Source organism: Panthera onca, chromosome D2 (assembly GCF_046562875.1).
Source record: "Panthera onca isolate mPanOnc1 chromosome D2, mPanOnc1 haplotype 2, whole genome shotgun sequence".
In the NCBI taxonomy this organism is placed as follows: domain Eukaryota; kingdom Metazoa; phylum Chordata; class Mammalia; order Carnivora; family Felidae; genus Panthera; species Panthera onca.
This window is the reverse complement of record NC_138349.1, coordinates 71,973,686-71,989,125: the sequence shown is the minus strand read 5'-3', so window position 1 is coordinate 71,989,125 and position 15,440 is coordinate 71,973,686. Positions and strand designations below refer to the sequence as shown.

General features: G+C 42.0%; 1 protein-coding gene and 1 long non-coding RNA gene across 4 annotated transcripts in view; one reads left to right on the top strand and one right to left on the bottom strand.

Annotated features, from left to right (window-relative positions):
- EGLN1 (egl-9 family hypoxia inducible factor 1) overlaps positions 1–15,440 on the top strand; it is a 58,042-nt gene that overhangs the window by 39,824 nt on the left and 2,778 nt on the right. Inside the window, exons 2-4 of one of the 3 annotated variants that reach the window (XM_078434229.2) lie at positions 7,827–7,946; positions 11,295–11,431; positions 14,086–14,153. In XM_078434229.2, the coding sequence (XP_078290355.1) occupies positions 7,827–7,946; positions 11,295–11,431; positions 14,086–14,153 (325 nt within the window). The remainder of the gene's footprint in view (positions 1–7,826; positions 7,947–11,294; positions 11,432–14,085; positions 14,154–15,440) is intronic. The other 2 variants (XM_078434231.2, XM_078434230.2) reach the window with 2 other exon arrangements.
- LOC145712511 (uncharacterized) lies at positions 8,878–9,462 on the bottom strand. The gene is made up of 2 exons (XR_014135382.1): positions 9,365–9,462; positions 8,878–9,119 (listed from the first exon to the last, which is right to left on the bottom strand). It is a non-coding gene; the product is annotated as an uncharacterized LOC145712511 (long non-coding RNA).

Below are 15,440 nucleotides of genomic sequence, written 5' to 3'. Positions count from 1 at the left end.
AAGGAACCGGCCTCTCCCAAGCCCATGCTCCCTGCTTCTGTTCATGGTCTGTTAATCTCAACCAGACACAGACCCTCGTAAGCCATCTTTGGTTCAGCCGTGTCTCCCCCGCCCACCGTCTGTGAAAACCTTACCAAGTCCTTTCCCTTTTTCCTGGCCAGGATTCCTCCCCGTTGCGCCCAGCCCTGGCTCCCTCTTTTCCACCCTCCCCAGAGACCCTCCTCCACATCACACTGTTTTCCCTTTCTTGATGTGTCGCAGTTCTGCGTGTTTCAGTGTGTTCTGGCCGGTCTTCTCAGTGTCCTGCTTATTCCTGCTCCCTTGAGTGAATCCACCTTCCATTCAACTTGCCGTGTTCTGATGATGTTGCTCCCTTGCCCAGGATGCTGGCTCTCCTCTGCCTGTGGAGTAAGAAGGTGCTCAGGTCTGTCTGCAGTCTGGCCCCTCTTACCTCTTCTCGAGAACTCGGTGCGCTAGCAAATCCGAACGTTCCCTGTCACCAAACGTGTTCTGTTATTTTCCCGTGATTAAAACTGCCCTTGTGAAATTCATTCTGTTGCAAGTGCCCACTTTCCACCTTACAGATTTCCTTTTTAAGCTTAGTTCGTATACGACTCCTCCCATAAACTCTGCCATGATCTGCCATAACACTTTCCCGGGACCTCCTTTTCCATTCCTCTCTTCCTCTTTAGAATGAGTTGAGTTTCAGTGAATGTTGATCTTCTGAAAGGTCTTTATTGCCCCATGTGGACTGGAGGCTTTTGTACCAAGAGAAAAACTGGCCTTGTTCTTACTGCCCAACCCTGTTTTTCAGTGCTAGTTTCATTTTTGCCATGACATGGATTTGCAAAATTTGCCTCCCAAAACGTAAAGTCTGGGTTTACTTACGGTGAGATATTTATTTATAACATTAAGCTTAGCAAATAAGAGATTAAAAACGTTAATGCGTGTAGATTGCCCTCTTGCATTACCCCCTCCCTCCGAAGTAGTTAAAGCGGTGAACAAAATTCATGACTTTCTATAAAGTTTTTAGTGGTATTTTTTTGGAAATGAGATTTACCTAAACCGGTGTAATTGAAGTCTGCAGTTTTAAAATTAGGTTATTCTTACAGTACGTGCTCTTACTTCAGTTCTTTTGATGACCAATTATTTTTCCCCATATTTGAATTAGATGTATATAACCACAGAGGTAGCGATGATGGGGCCGGGGGTGTGCTTTCAGAACGGATGGGGAAGAGACTTAAAAGGTAAGGTGTCCTATAGAGCTGGAAAACATCTGTACGTCTGAGAGTTGAGCATTATGCGAGAGTCTGGCACATAGCAGGCGGGGGAATCATGTAGGAGCCTGTGTTACGGATCCCATCTGAACCTCTCAGACTGAACACAAGCCTCACTGGGGCCAAGAATTGAAGAACACAATAGGCAGAGTGATTTTTCCCTCCAGATTGCCTCAATTTATGTCCCACCTCCACCGCTGAGAGCCTTTGGCAAGATTTTTATTCTCCTTGTAGTTCAATTTTCTAACCTCTAAAATGGAGAGATTAATTGTACCTTCCTCATAAATTTGCTGTGAAGTCTAAAGGAGATCGTCCACACCTGGCTTGCAGGCAGGGACCGCTAGTGTTAGCTGTCAGCATGGACAAAGGGCAGAGGGCTGTGTACCCTTAGGCAGTACATTGTAATAGGATAGATTTTCAGAGCATGAACAGTTTCCCTTCATCCAGGGAAAATAGTACTTTGACAGCCCGTAAAATTTTAGTTCTCTTAGCTTCGTTTTTTTTCTTTTGTTTTTTGAAGATTTTGTTTTTAAGTGCTCTCTACGCCCAACTCAGGACTCGAACTTACAACCCCGATATCAAGAGTTGCATGCTCTGCTGACTGAGCCAGTCAGGCGCCCCTAGTTCTCTTAGCTTTGAATCCATGTTTTAAAATAATTCTGTTCAAAAAGGAAAAATTTTTTTAAAGTTTCCTGGTTCAACTTCATATTGAATACAAGTCTTCCAATGCCAGAAATAAATGTCTTCAGATTCCAAAGAGGTATCACAAACCTCTTCCTTCCTTTTATTCTCAGAGTGAAAAACAAATTTATGGTGTTTCTTATCTTAAGAACATCCTCAATCATGTATATTTTCATATCAAAAAGGAAAAAATAGTATTTAATTGTTTTGCTTATGTTTAAATAGGCTTTTCCCAGTGGGAAATTGAAATATTTAAAGCTGGCATCTCAAAGACATGGCAGATTAGGATCATACCTCAGAATTGTAAATGAGCATTTGCATTGTTTGTTTGTTTCCCCCCCCCCCCCCCCCCCCCCCCCCCGGGCAAATGCCTAGATTCTTCTGCTATCCTCAACCCCAAACCTTAGAGGAGTGCAGGGTCAAGTCTAGTCCTGCTTCTCCTGGGAAAGGACAGAGGACAACCAAGGAGTGTCATTTCAATCCCTGATAAGCCTCATTTTGAGTTTTATTGATAGACTTTAATGCATTTCCTTATCCTTAGAACTAGTACATCTAACATAAATCTGTTGGAACAGTTTTATCTTTTACAGATGTGACTTGGTCCATTCAGACTGCCATAACAACAGCAACAACAACAGCAAAACCAGATTGGGTAGTTTTTAAACCACAGAAATGTATTTCACAGTCCTGGAAGCTGAAAAGTCCCAGATCAAGGTGACCAGCAGGGCCTAGTGAGGGCCTTCTTCCTGGTTCATGGCCAGCTACTTTGCACTGTGTCTTCACATTGGTCAGAAGGGGCAGGGATCCCCCCAGAGTCACTGTTATAAGGCACTAATCCTATTCCTGAGGGCTCCACCCTCGTTACCTCTCAGCACCTCCCAAAGGCCCCTCCTGTTACCATCATCTTTGGGGGTTAGGATTTCAACATGAATCTGGGGTGAACACAGACATTCAGACCAAAGCAGTGTGCTTTATCTTAGAATAATCTTTCATATAAATCCTAGAATAAAAAAGCTGCCTTCTTAAAAGCTTTCACAGTGGTCATACCCACCCAAGGACCACAGTGGCTCACCGTTGCTTCCCTTTCATGTCCTACTTCCTCTGCGTAACTTTCAAGATTTCATCCTGTTTCCACCAAATGAACTTCACCATTTAAGTAGTTAAGTAGTGGAGCAGATCAATAAAATACCCCACAGTCACTTAACTGCTGTATTTGTTATGCTCTTACACTCTGCTTTTCTTCCTGTCACCTTTTCAAATCACATCTGTCCTTCAAAGATAAGCTTCAGTCTTATGTGTAGCCCAAAGCCTCATCCCCTCATTTTTTCTTTATCCTACACAAATACTTCCTTTTTTCAGGATTCTTTTTCTGTTTATTATTTATACGACTCAGTTTATTTGTTTTGTGTGTGCCTATTTTTTTTTTCTTTGCAGTTAAGTCCTTTGAGACAGCTACCATAGCAGGCCTTTTTGTAGTTGCAATATGGTAGGTGTGCCATAAATAACATTTTTTTTAATTCCTTTTTTAAAGTTTTTGTTTAAATTCCAATCAGTGCCATAAATATTTTTTAAGGCTGTTGATGACATCTAGATTAGAATGAGTGGCTATTAGTTGCTTTACCAACTGATTCATAGAAAAAAAAGTGAGTTTACTAAAAGTATTATGAATAAGAGCATGTTAGGTGCATATTGAAAGCAAACAAAACAAGAACAGCAACATCAGAGTCTTTTTACACAAATATATATAAAATGCACTAGGAAAACAAAAGTACCAATTAAGAAATAGAGCATGAATATTATTTCAAAACTGGAAGAACTGGAAAAGCTATGTTACTTTTGAGGAATTTTATTCATTCATTTTTTTATTGAGAGAGAGTGAGCAGGGAAGGGGCAGAGAGAGGAAGAGAGAGAGAATCCCAAGCAGGTTCCAGTGCAGAGCCCACCTTTGGGACTTGATGCCACAACCCTGGGATCATGCCTTTGCCGAAATCAAGAGTCAGACACTCAACTGACCGAGCCACCCAGGTGCTCCATATTTAAGGAACTTTAAATTTTGATAATTCAGATATTTTAGGATAACTGTTTAAATATGAATACTGGCTGAAGACAGTTGTAGCTGCCAGATTTCATGAGATTAGAGAAATACCTTTTTTTACTGTTTTTAAGTTTTTATTTTGATTCCAGTTAACATACAGGGTTATGTTAGTTTCATGTGTACAATGTAGCAATTCACCAGTTCTACACGTCTCCCAGTGCTCATCAAGACAAGTGCCCTTCTTAATCCCGAGCCCTAGAGAAATACCTTTTTGTGTTTTCTACAGTCCAAATGAGAGGAGTCTTGGTATGTGCGTCAGTTACTAAATGCACTGTCCCCATATCGGTATTTGAATGAATTCATCCAGACCTTTGCAGGTTTCCTACAGGATTTCTCTTTCCCCAGAACCCCCCAGAACCTCTAGGAGTGCCCCCCCCCTCCCCCCGCCTGGCTCACAGGTTTCCTGTGACAATCTGGTTTTTCTGGGTATGCTTAGGCTCTGCCCTCCTAGTGTCTGCCTGCAGGGATGTGCTCTGGGGACTCACTCCTGGCCTTGCTTTCTCAGTTGCAAACCAGCATGCGGGGAAATGCTGCCCCTAGTTGAAGGTTGAGGCAGAACCGCCTACTTTGGTCTCTTCTCATTTCTTTTTTTTTAAATTTTTTTTTTTTAATGTTTATTTATTTTTGAGACAGAGAGAGACAGAGCATGAACGGGGGAGGGTCACAGAGAGAGGGAGACACAGAATCTGAAACAGGCTCCAGGCTCTGAGCAGTCAGCACAGAGCCCGACGCGGGGCTCGAACCCACGGACCGTGAGATCATGACCTGAGCTGAAGTCGGACGCTTAACCGACCGAGCCACCCAGGCGCCCCGGTCTCTTCTCATCTCATTTCAATGCCTCCCCCCATCCTCCCCCACTCACTTCCCCTCCTCCACCCCCCCTTCCCTTACCTCTACATAACCCCAGAATTCCAAGGAAAGCAGTTTAGAAGTGACCAGTACAGACAGATCCCACGTCGAGCCATAATCCCGCTGTGCAGTTTTGTTCTGCTCTGGGGTGTCTGGCTCATCCTGACCATTGCTGAGAAACTTCTTTCCCCTTTTTAATAAAAACCGCTCTTTCACCTAGTATTTCCATTTTGGGGAAGACTTAACTCCATTCATCAGATGATACAGGTAGAGAACCTTGAAGTCATCCTTGGCTCTTCCCGATTTCCACTTCCGCTTTGTTAGCAAATCACCTTGCTTTTCTGCCTTCAGAGTATGCCCCAGTCTGCCAGCCTGGGCAGCCTCCTTTTCTGTTTCTCTGCTAGAAACTACAGCGGCCAGCTGGCCGCCTCTGTTTTCTCACTCTTTCTTCCCCGCAGCCTCATGTAGCGGTTCGGTATGCCTGCAGTATACCTGGCTCTACTGTCACATGACCCTGAGTGTGTTAATTAGCCTTTCTGGGACTCCGTTTCCCTCACAGTTAAATGAAGACCAGGATAATGATACTTTTTACCTCGTGTGGTTGTATCAGAGGAGTTCTTACACGCAAATCTCTTAGAACAGTGTGGGCAGATGGTCAGCATCTGGCAAACGTCAGCTAGTAGGTGATACTGAGGTTATTGCAGTTGCCATGTCTTATGCATCCAGAACTGAAACCGACCTTCTGGAAACATTGATCAGGTATGTTTCCATTGGCTCTGTGTCCCTTTTAGAGCAGTATCCGAAGTCCTTACCATGGCTTGCTGAACCCTTCCTAATTTGTCCTTGCTCACTCTAGTCCAGCTGGCCTGCGATGGTTTTCCACTTGGCCCAGCCATTTCGGCCTTTGCTCTCATTTTCCCTCAGCCACAGTGCTCACCCACAGATATTTGCACAACCTGCCGCTCCCTTCATTTTAGTCTCTGCTCAGATGTGAGCTCCTCAGAGAGGTCTTCCTTGATTTCTGTTCTAGAAATCATCCTGTTTTCTGTGTCCTTCAACTTTATGAAAAGATAACTACCTAACATTATATCTGTTTGTTTATTGGTTATTTATTCACTACACTAAGTTCCATAATAAATGAAAACAAGGGACTCTGTTTTGTTCATCATTGTAGCCCCTCCCTACCAAGGCCTTTCAGGTACATAGTTGATGCTCAGGGGGTGTTTGCTATGGGATGGATGGGGTGGGGTGGTGGGTGGATGAACAAAGAAAGATTTTCCCCTTTGTTCTTTGCTCAAGATATGCTCAGGTTACCAGATAGCTGGAGAGGCCTCAGTGAACTTTTTTTAAGATGAGATCACTTTAGAGAAGACTTCAGGTTGGGTGTTTTGGTTTTGTTTTGTTTTATTTATTTTGTGAGAGAGAGAGCGTGCATGCACTCGTAGTGGGGGCAGAGAGAGAGAATCACAAGCAGTCTTCCCGCTATCATCATGGAGCCTGCCTGACATGGGGCTTGATCTCACAAACCATGAGATCGTGACCTGAACCGAAACCAAGAGTCGGACGCTTAACTGACCGAGTCCCGCAGGCACCCTGAATTTTGGTACCTTTTTATACTACTGTTCAAGGTCTGCTACCCATGCCTTTCCTAGCTGCTAGTGACAAGGAAATTATTTGGGTTTATTCAATCCACTGAGCTCATGCTGTTCTGCCTGTTACTACCAACCTCAAGTCCCAAGAGAAAGCATGTAAGTCTATCTGGAATCAGAAAAAATAGAGACGTATGGAATGTTTACCAAAAATTCTGCTTCTGAAAGAGCTGTAGGTCCAGGCTGTTTATGAAAATGTGATTTTTTTTTTTTTTAAGCCTTCAGGTTTAAAATGCTTCCTAGTCTCTCAGAGATGGAACACTGAGTTACTTATTCACTAATCAGTTGAATATGAATTTTAAAAATTAGCATTTGCCATTTATCCTTTAAATAATGATGTAATTTAATTAGTGTGTAATAACTTTATACTAATTCATTGACATTAATACTGGCCCTATTAAAAAAAAATACTGATCCTATTGACTTCAATCCATGAAGAGATTGGAGAAGTGAAAGATTTCGGGAATAAGTGGTGACCATCTTTATTTTTGTTTTTTGCATAATTCCTGAGGTTTTTTGTTTTTAATCACTCTTTCTAATTTCAGTTGGTTACTGTGTACTACGGTCGGAGAACCTATGAGTTCTTTTAGTGCTTTTCTATTTTAGACCTCTCTTCACCTTCGTGTTTATTAACCCAACAGTCTTCTGAACTACATCTTGTTATAATCTGAGTGAAAAAACGACTTTCTTTCTGGTTTGAGGAGGAGTGAGTCACGTGCTAATTTTACACTTAGCCTTTTTTTTTTTTTTTTTTTTTTAAGTCACTGACAAATGAGTTAATGTTTGGAGTTGAACTAAATTCAGAGACAGTGTCAGATTGGGTGTTTGGCTGTCAGACAGTAATAATGTAGGTGTTCTTTGGTTGAGCTCAGGGATGATAGAAGTCTCCCCTGGAGCAGAACAAAGACTCACTTGATCTTGATTATCAGTACGAATGAAGGCGCAAGTAGTTCCTGAATCCTTCTGACCTTTGGGGTTTTAAGCAAGGGCACATGGCTTGTAACAGCCAAGTGATACTCTCTGATTCTTCGATGTCAGTTCTTCCCTTCACCGTGAAGCAGATTTCCCCAGGCTTTGGATTACTCACCAACCTACCTTTGTAGTCTTTGTGTCAACGTAGAATATCTTCGCCTTTTCTTACCTACAAAATACGGTTTTTGTTTAGGAGAATGTAAGTGTAAAAGTAGTCCCAAATCAGAGATTTCTTTTATAAAATGTTTTCCTTTTTATTCATGTATGTATAGACTTTTAAAACCATCATCGTTATTATTACAGGCTATGGTTGCTTGTTATCCAGGCAACGGAACGGGTTATGTACGTCACGTTGATAATCCAAATGGAGATGGAAGATGTGTGACGTGTATATATTATCTTAATAAAGACTGGGATGCCAAGGTATGCAGCTTGCTTGACCGTTCTTTTTTTTTTTTCTTTTTTTTTTTTTTCTCATAGGTATTAAGACTCAGATTCCTCTTAGGTGAGACTGTCTTTCACACATGGAATAGTTTAAAATTTCTTAGATTTGTTTCAGTCTTGGGTATTAGGAGTGGATCTTTGTAAAGTGAAATCTAATAATATGTCTCAAAAAGTGGATTCCCTTGTTTTCAGATATTAGAGCATTCATCCAAATGTAACATTTTGTTGTTGTTGTTGTTTTTTCTCTTTTAAGTAAGCTCTACTCCCAACGGGGGGCTCGAACTCACGACCCCGGGATCAAGAGTCGCATGCTCTACTGATGGAGCCAGCCAGGTGCCCCCCCAAATTTAACCGATACCAAAATGTATTTAATTAAAATATATACGTTTTAGTGGCTTTTATAAAAAACACTTCTGAGAACACTTGTTTTATAACGGCTTTTGAGGGAGATTATATATAAATATTATGGGTTATTTCCTACTTCTTCTTGTTGCAGAGATACTGTCTGGCATTGAGTTATTGAATTGAATATTGGAGGCAGGATTCCTTCTCTCCTGATTATGGAAAAACTAGAAGTTTATCAGTGCTGACAAATCCTGTAAAACCTACTAGAGTTTACAGTACATTTAATTTTCTCTTGTTTTAAATATTTATTTCCTTATATTAGCCTGAGTTTCACTTGAGTTTAAATGATTGAAACCTCAGAAGTATGTCATGCTTTGTTACTGCTTTGTAGGTTGTTTAAACTAATTTTGGGTTGATTTTTTAAAATCTGTATTTACTTTTATTGAAGCAAAATATTCAAATAGAAAAATGAACACACTGTATATAATAGCCCTGTGGATTTTTAGAGGGAACACACCTGTATAGCCAGGGTAATTTTTTTTAATGTTTCTTCATTTTTGAGAGAGAGAGAGAGAGAGAGAGAGAGAGAGAGTGTGTGTGTGTGTGTGTGTGTGTGTGTGTGTGCGGGGGAAGGGCAGAGAGAGAGGGAGACAGAATCTGAAGCAAGCTCCAGGCTCTGAGCTGTCAGCAGTGAGTCTGACATGGGCCTCGAACTCACCACCCATGAGATCATGACCTGAGTTGAAGTCGGATGCTTAACTGACTGAGCCACCCAAGTGCCCCAGTAATTTTTAAAAATCAAATAACCTTTGGGGCGCCTGGGTGGCGCAGTCGGTTAAGCGTCCGACTTCAGCCAGGTCACGATCTCGCGGTCCGTGAGTTCGAGCCCCGCGTCAGGCTCTGGGCTGATGGCTCGGAGCCTGGAGCCTGTTTCCGATTCTGTGTCTCCCTCTCTCTCTGCCCCTCCCCCGTTCATGCTCTGTCTCTCTCTGTCCCAAAAATAAATAAAATTTGTTAAAAAAAAAAAATAAATAAAATAAAAATCAAATAACCTTTAAACACTTCCCTCCCACAAACAAACATATACATAGAAATGGAAAGCACCAAGTCTTAATTATGTAAAAACCTAGTCCTATCCTAAATCATACCCTAAAACCTAAGGCATGCTCACAGTGTTGTTCCAGTAATCTTTCTGTGTTATACTGATTTAAAGATTTTCCTCTGGTTTTGCCCAAGTTCAAAATGAAGGTAAGTTTTACTGCTAAGTAGACGTTGAGGCATTACAACGTGCATGGTTTTTCTATTACAGCTTTCAAAGTTAAAAAGAAAGAAATTTGGTCATTCACCTTGAGCCCAGCATACAAAACAGATTGATGTAACTTCGGTTAAAACTTAAAAAATATTTCTCCCCAATTCTGTGAATATCTTGACAGCTAGAAATATGTTTGAACAACTCCTAACTTCTGTATTTTGTTAGGTTCTTTCTAGGCTGATCTCCTTTTAATTTTGATATGACCTAGCCAAGGTCATTAATACGTAGTTTCTAAATTAGTACATAAGAAGAAAAAAGTCATTAGGATTTTTGTATATAGATCTAAAAGCTTCCATTGCAAGATTACACTGAGTATGTACAGCATGCCAGACATCATTCTGGATGCTGGAAATAGACCAGAAATAGAAATAGCCCTCATGGAGCTTGGAATCTAGTGGAGGGAACAGATGAGTACATTAACAATTGCTTATGCCCAGTGCAGGATAGACTGCTGTGGGACCACATAGGGGGCCACCTAATTCAGGGTTCAGGGAAGGTTTCCCACAGGGGGATTGGAAGCTTTAATTACCTGTTTTCAAATATTTTCAGCAGATCACCTGTGATATTCCCAGTGACTCCAGTCAAAGGGCAAGGGGAAGAAAGGATATGTTCTTGGTCACAGTCTAGAGATTCTTTAGATGTTTGCATGAGTGCCACAGGAATCCATCTGAAGAGAGCCTGAGGAAGGCAGGCCAGGGTACACAGTAGCTCAAATTTAACTTAAGGATGAGCCTGATAAACAGCTTGTCTACAGATTCTGGGCATAGGCTCAACCTCCTTGATGTCTTGATTAAGTATGAGTTCCTTTCAGTTTTAGAATCTACCTGCTTAGGAGTTCGGTTCTTCAAGGGTAAAGAGCTACTCAGTTGGGTGGGTTTTGCCTCACTTTAATTCCCCCCAGATTGTAAGTAGCACAAGGACAGCATCTGTGTGCACTGTTCCCTCCTCTGTCCTGAGGGCCCGGCACAGGTCCCAGAACAGTAGACACTCGGTTGGTATGGGAATAAATAGGTGAGTCCATCTGATCCCAGATAGAGAAGGATGTGTATTTGGGTGAATAGTAATTATCCTTTCTGGATGGAATCCAGTGCTGTAGGCAGCTAGCCGTCAATGTGTGAGGCCCAGTCTTGCAAGGGAGAGCCCCCATTTCTAATAAAATGACCACAGTGATGATCATAAATGAGGACACTTTCTACTGATAGGTTGAATTCCTTAAGTAAGAGCCATTAAATTTGTGACTGTCCTGTTAATTACTGTTGAACGTTAAAACAGTAAGCCCTTTATTTGACATACTTAACCATTTATAGTAATTGAAACGGACACATTTTTAAAGAATAGGCTAATTAAGCATATCATTAGTATACCTAAATCAGAAAGGTGTAATGACTAGTTTTTAAAACTTCCAAGTGTCATGTTTAAGCCTTTTGAATTCAGAATATTCATCTGTTTCACCAAATATTTACAAAAAAGTCCCTAAAAAAAATGAATTTTTCCTCTTACCATTGCATGTACTTGGAATCTCAGCTCCTTTTCATACCTTGTTAATTGGAATGTATTTGTGAATAATCCAGTTAAGAATTTTCATTCTGAAATGATCTCCCCCTGCCCCCATCAATTTAATTTTATAGTATTCTTACTCTCATACTCAAATATTTGGCTCTTTTCCTTAGGTAAGTGGAGGTATACTTCGAATTTTTCCAGAAGGCAAAGCCCAGTTTGCTGACATTGAACCCAAATTTGATAGACTGCTGTTTTTCTGGTCTGACCGTCGCAACCCTCATGAAGTACAACCAGCATATGCTACAAGGTAGTATTGCTTTTAAGAAAAATTTGGAAAAGACTGTGGTAGAAGAGGAGGGGATAGATAGGATATACTTGAAAGTTTTCTGCTATCTTCCTGTTCTTGAGTAGTCTTTATCATAATGCTTCAGTCATAACTTTTAATTTGGATAATTTTATATGATTTATTCCCAGTTCAGTGCCAAGCATTTGTGACTTTCTTTGCACAGCCACTTATGTTTAGGCTAAGAAATGGAAATACAGGCCATCTGTCTCCAGCCCTGTCTCCTTGTCTTATGCATCTCTAACTACTATCCATTCTGCAATTCTGTGATAGTCATTTGGGGGATAGAAGGATTCTACAGAGAAGGAAAAGGGCAGTTTTTTAAAAGAGAGTGAGGGAGGAAAAAGAGGGATAATGTAGAAAAATTTTACAAAACAGAAAAATCAGAAGCACTCAGAGTAGAAGTGAGGAGGAAAAAGTTGCCATGTGTGCGAGTTCACGTTAGCCAAGTAACTCTTCAGCTTTAATAGTAAGCATCTGTGAGCCTTATTATATATTCTTTCTGCCATTTTCCTACGTTGAAATGTTAAGAGTATTAAAATGGAAGATGTTGCGGACCTCATTATAAATATTTATAGAAAAATAGCACTGTTTTTCAGATACTGACTTTTCATTACAGAAGGGACCTTGAGCATCATGGTAGTGAATTACCGGCATGCAGTGGGTAGGTGGGGGCAGAGGAGGCCTAGCCTCAGATACAACAGGAGAAGAGCGGGCTTTACCTGGTGATGCTAGGCGTGGGCCAGCCCCAGTGCGGCTCCAATTCCAAAGACTTTGTTGTCATCTCTCTTTTTCCTTCTTTGCATTTTTTTTGTTTGAAGTAATCCCTATACCCAGCGACCTCCGAGGCCAACAGTTGCATGTTCTACCGACTAAGCCAGCCAGGTGCCCCTCTTTTCTTCCTTCTGAGCTGTGTTGCCTTTAACCCTGATTCACACAGCTAGTAGCAAGCCTAGTAGTTTGTGGTAAGATATCCTAAGAAGCCACAGATGGAAACCAGGGGGGATCCTGTCCCATCAGATGATGTGCCCGTCCTGACTCTCCCATCTCTCCTGCTGGCACCCGGTGCCCGTCTCTGCTCCTGCTGCTTCTTTAAAACCCCTTTGACCTAGAAACGGCTTCATAGACCTTCCTTTTTATGGAATCTTGAGTATGGTCTGCTTGTATCGTTTCTAGATAAAGAGAGAGTGGGCACTGTTAGGTAGTAAATGCCAAACAGCTGTGGAGAGTGGCTGCTACAGGACGTTGGAAGAGGGAGAGAGTGGCATTAATTGGAAAAGATGGACTAGATGAGCCAGGTGTCACAGTGAAGAGAGGAGCTCAGCTGGGCCCAGAATGACCAGAAGCGCAGAGTTAATGTGAGGAGAAGGACTCTTGAGTAGGTTGATGGGAGATCAGGGCAGAAGAATAGAATGGCGTGTGAGTTTCCAGCTGTGTTCTGGTGAGGACTATGGGCTAGAGAAGGGGTTGATCCAGATGGGAGGACTCCGATTACTAAGTAACTGAAAATTTGGGGCAATACCTGTGCACCTTTCCCATTGCCAAGGCCACTGGGAAAAATAGAAGAGGCTACATGGTTAGAAGGGTGCTGGAGCTCTGGAAGGAGCAGAATCTGGAAGTCAGGAGGCCTCATTTTGACCTCCTTGTTGTCACTCAGCAGCTGAGTGATCTGTGAGCCTCACTTTGCCCAGTTGTCCAGACTCCCAGACTCTGACTCTCCTCTGCCTTTGACTCCTTCCTTGAGACGCCTACACGATTCAGTTCTCATTCAGTTCACATTCACGGGCTCTTCATTCGATCCGTGTTGCTCCCCCACCAGGGAGCCCTGGCCAGAATCTGCATGATGGTTTCACTGTTGTGTTCTAAGGAATTACCATGTATAGGGTGTTTTTACTTCCTGTGTGTGTGTGTGTGTGTGCACTTTCCCCATTATTGGTACCAGAAGCTGTAACTGTGCTCTGTAGTATTTGGTAAACAAGAGATTCTTCCTTTATTTGTGGAATGAGCTCTTCCAATTAAGTGAAGTTTTCAGAGGAATGGAGTTTAGCTAAATAAACTTGAAATGTTAAAACAGAGTGTAATTGTTTTGGTAAAAATCCTGAAAACTCTTACCATAATTTGAAGTCTTTCTTGATGGCTCCAGGTTATAAACTTGTAAACGTCCCTCAGTCTTTGCGGTAATTCAGCGAAGTCCTCAGAAGCGGTTCAAACTGTTAGCCCTCCTCCTCTCCACAGGACCCCAGGCCTGGGGTTCTGTTCTGCGGAACTTAATGCTATTGATAGTGTGCTTTTTCTGTAATAGCCAGTTCTTTTACCTTCTTATTGTCTGTTTCCGATCTACTGTGGGCTTGCAAAACAGATAATCAAGCAGGTTAAGTAGGTGGTAAGAACATCATAAAAACTCATCAACTTGGCAACATCACTGTTAGGTGCTCTTGCCCTCTGCTATACTCTTGAGCATTGAGCTTCCTGGAGAGGTGGGTTGTTATCCTCTGAGATCATTCAACTTAGGCATTACTTTGGCATTACACGTTTTAATAGGCTGTTGGAAGAGCTTACCACTTTTTTTCTTCCCCCCGGTGTGATCATTCTTAACCCTATTCTAAATTTTCTTGTAGGTACGCAATAACTGTTTGGTATTTTGATGCAGATGAGAGAGCGCGAGCTAAAGTAAAATATCTAACAGGTAAACATTATTTGGGGCCAGGGTCTACCGCAGGGAAAGCGCCCGCAGTCAGGCGGTGCTGTCCGTGAGTGTGAGCGCAGACACAGCCTTTATTAATTCCACAAAGACTTGCTCCTTATTTCTGTCAGATTCCTTAATTCCCTTAGGTAAAAGAGGACTTCTCTGAAGCTCTCTTCATTGTTACCATTAACCAACAAAATTATTCAAAGATTAGGAAAGTTTGAGGCAAGAAACCTTCAGAAAATTACTCAAACACAAGCTGAGTTTTTCTGTGATTATATCCCTTTCAATCGCAGGCTGCCAAACACTTCTGATAACTGCCATCTGGCTTCCTCTCATGCTCCTTTTAGCAGGAAGTTCATAAGTATGCTTTCCTTTTTATTTTTTACTTTTTTTTTTTAAAGTGTATTTATTTATTTTGAGAGAGAGAGAGAGAGAGAGAGAGAGAGAATCCCAAGTAGGCTCCGCACTGTTAGCGCAGAGCCCGACACGGGGCTCCAACCCACAAACAATGAGATCATGACCTGAGCCGAAACCAAGAGCTGGATGCTTAACCGACTGAGCCATCCAGGCGCCCAGTACCCTTTCCTTTTTAAAAGTACATGCTCTAACGAATACGTAAAGAATCCAGGTTTTCCACATTGAATGTGAATTTGTGAAGAACATTAATACAAAGGAGATGAATTGAAATGCTGAAACCATTAAGTGAGGCGTGCTGAGTCTGTACCTGCCGGTGGTGTCCATGGACCAAACACACTTGCACCAGATCTGAAGATCCTTCGGCGTGCTGGCCTCCCCCGCCGTCCCCTACCACGGACTCTCTCCCAGTAGAAGTGGGTCTTTTCTAACAGATGGACCACTTCCTTCTTTAACCCTACCCTAGATCTCCAAAGGCTGCTCAGTGCTCACATTACTGATTAGCTGTATTTTCATGAGCCGTCGATAATCCCACATCAACCTTTTATAAAACTATAAAATTGGGGGCGCCTGGGTGGCTCAGTTGGTTAAGCGTCTGAGTTTGGCTCAGCTCATGATCTCATAACTTCTGAGTTCAAGCCCCGTATCAGGCTCTGTGCTGACACCTCAGAGCCTGGAATCTGCTTCGGATTCTGTGTCTCCTCCTCTCTCTCTGCCCCTCCCCTGCTCACACTCTGTCTCTCTCTCAAAGATAAATAAAACATTAAAAAAAATTTTTTTTAACCCTATAATTGGATGTTTGTGCTTTTAAGTTCTTATTTGTGGCAGAACCCTAGTGGTGAGCTTTCAGTGACAACACACTGCTATTTT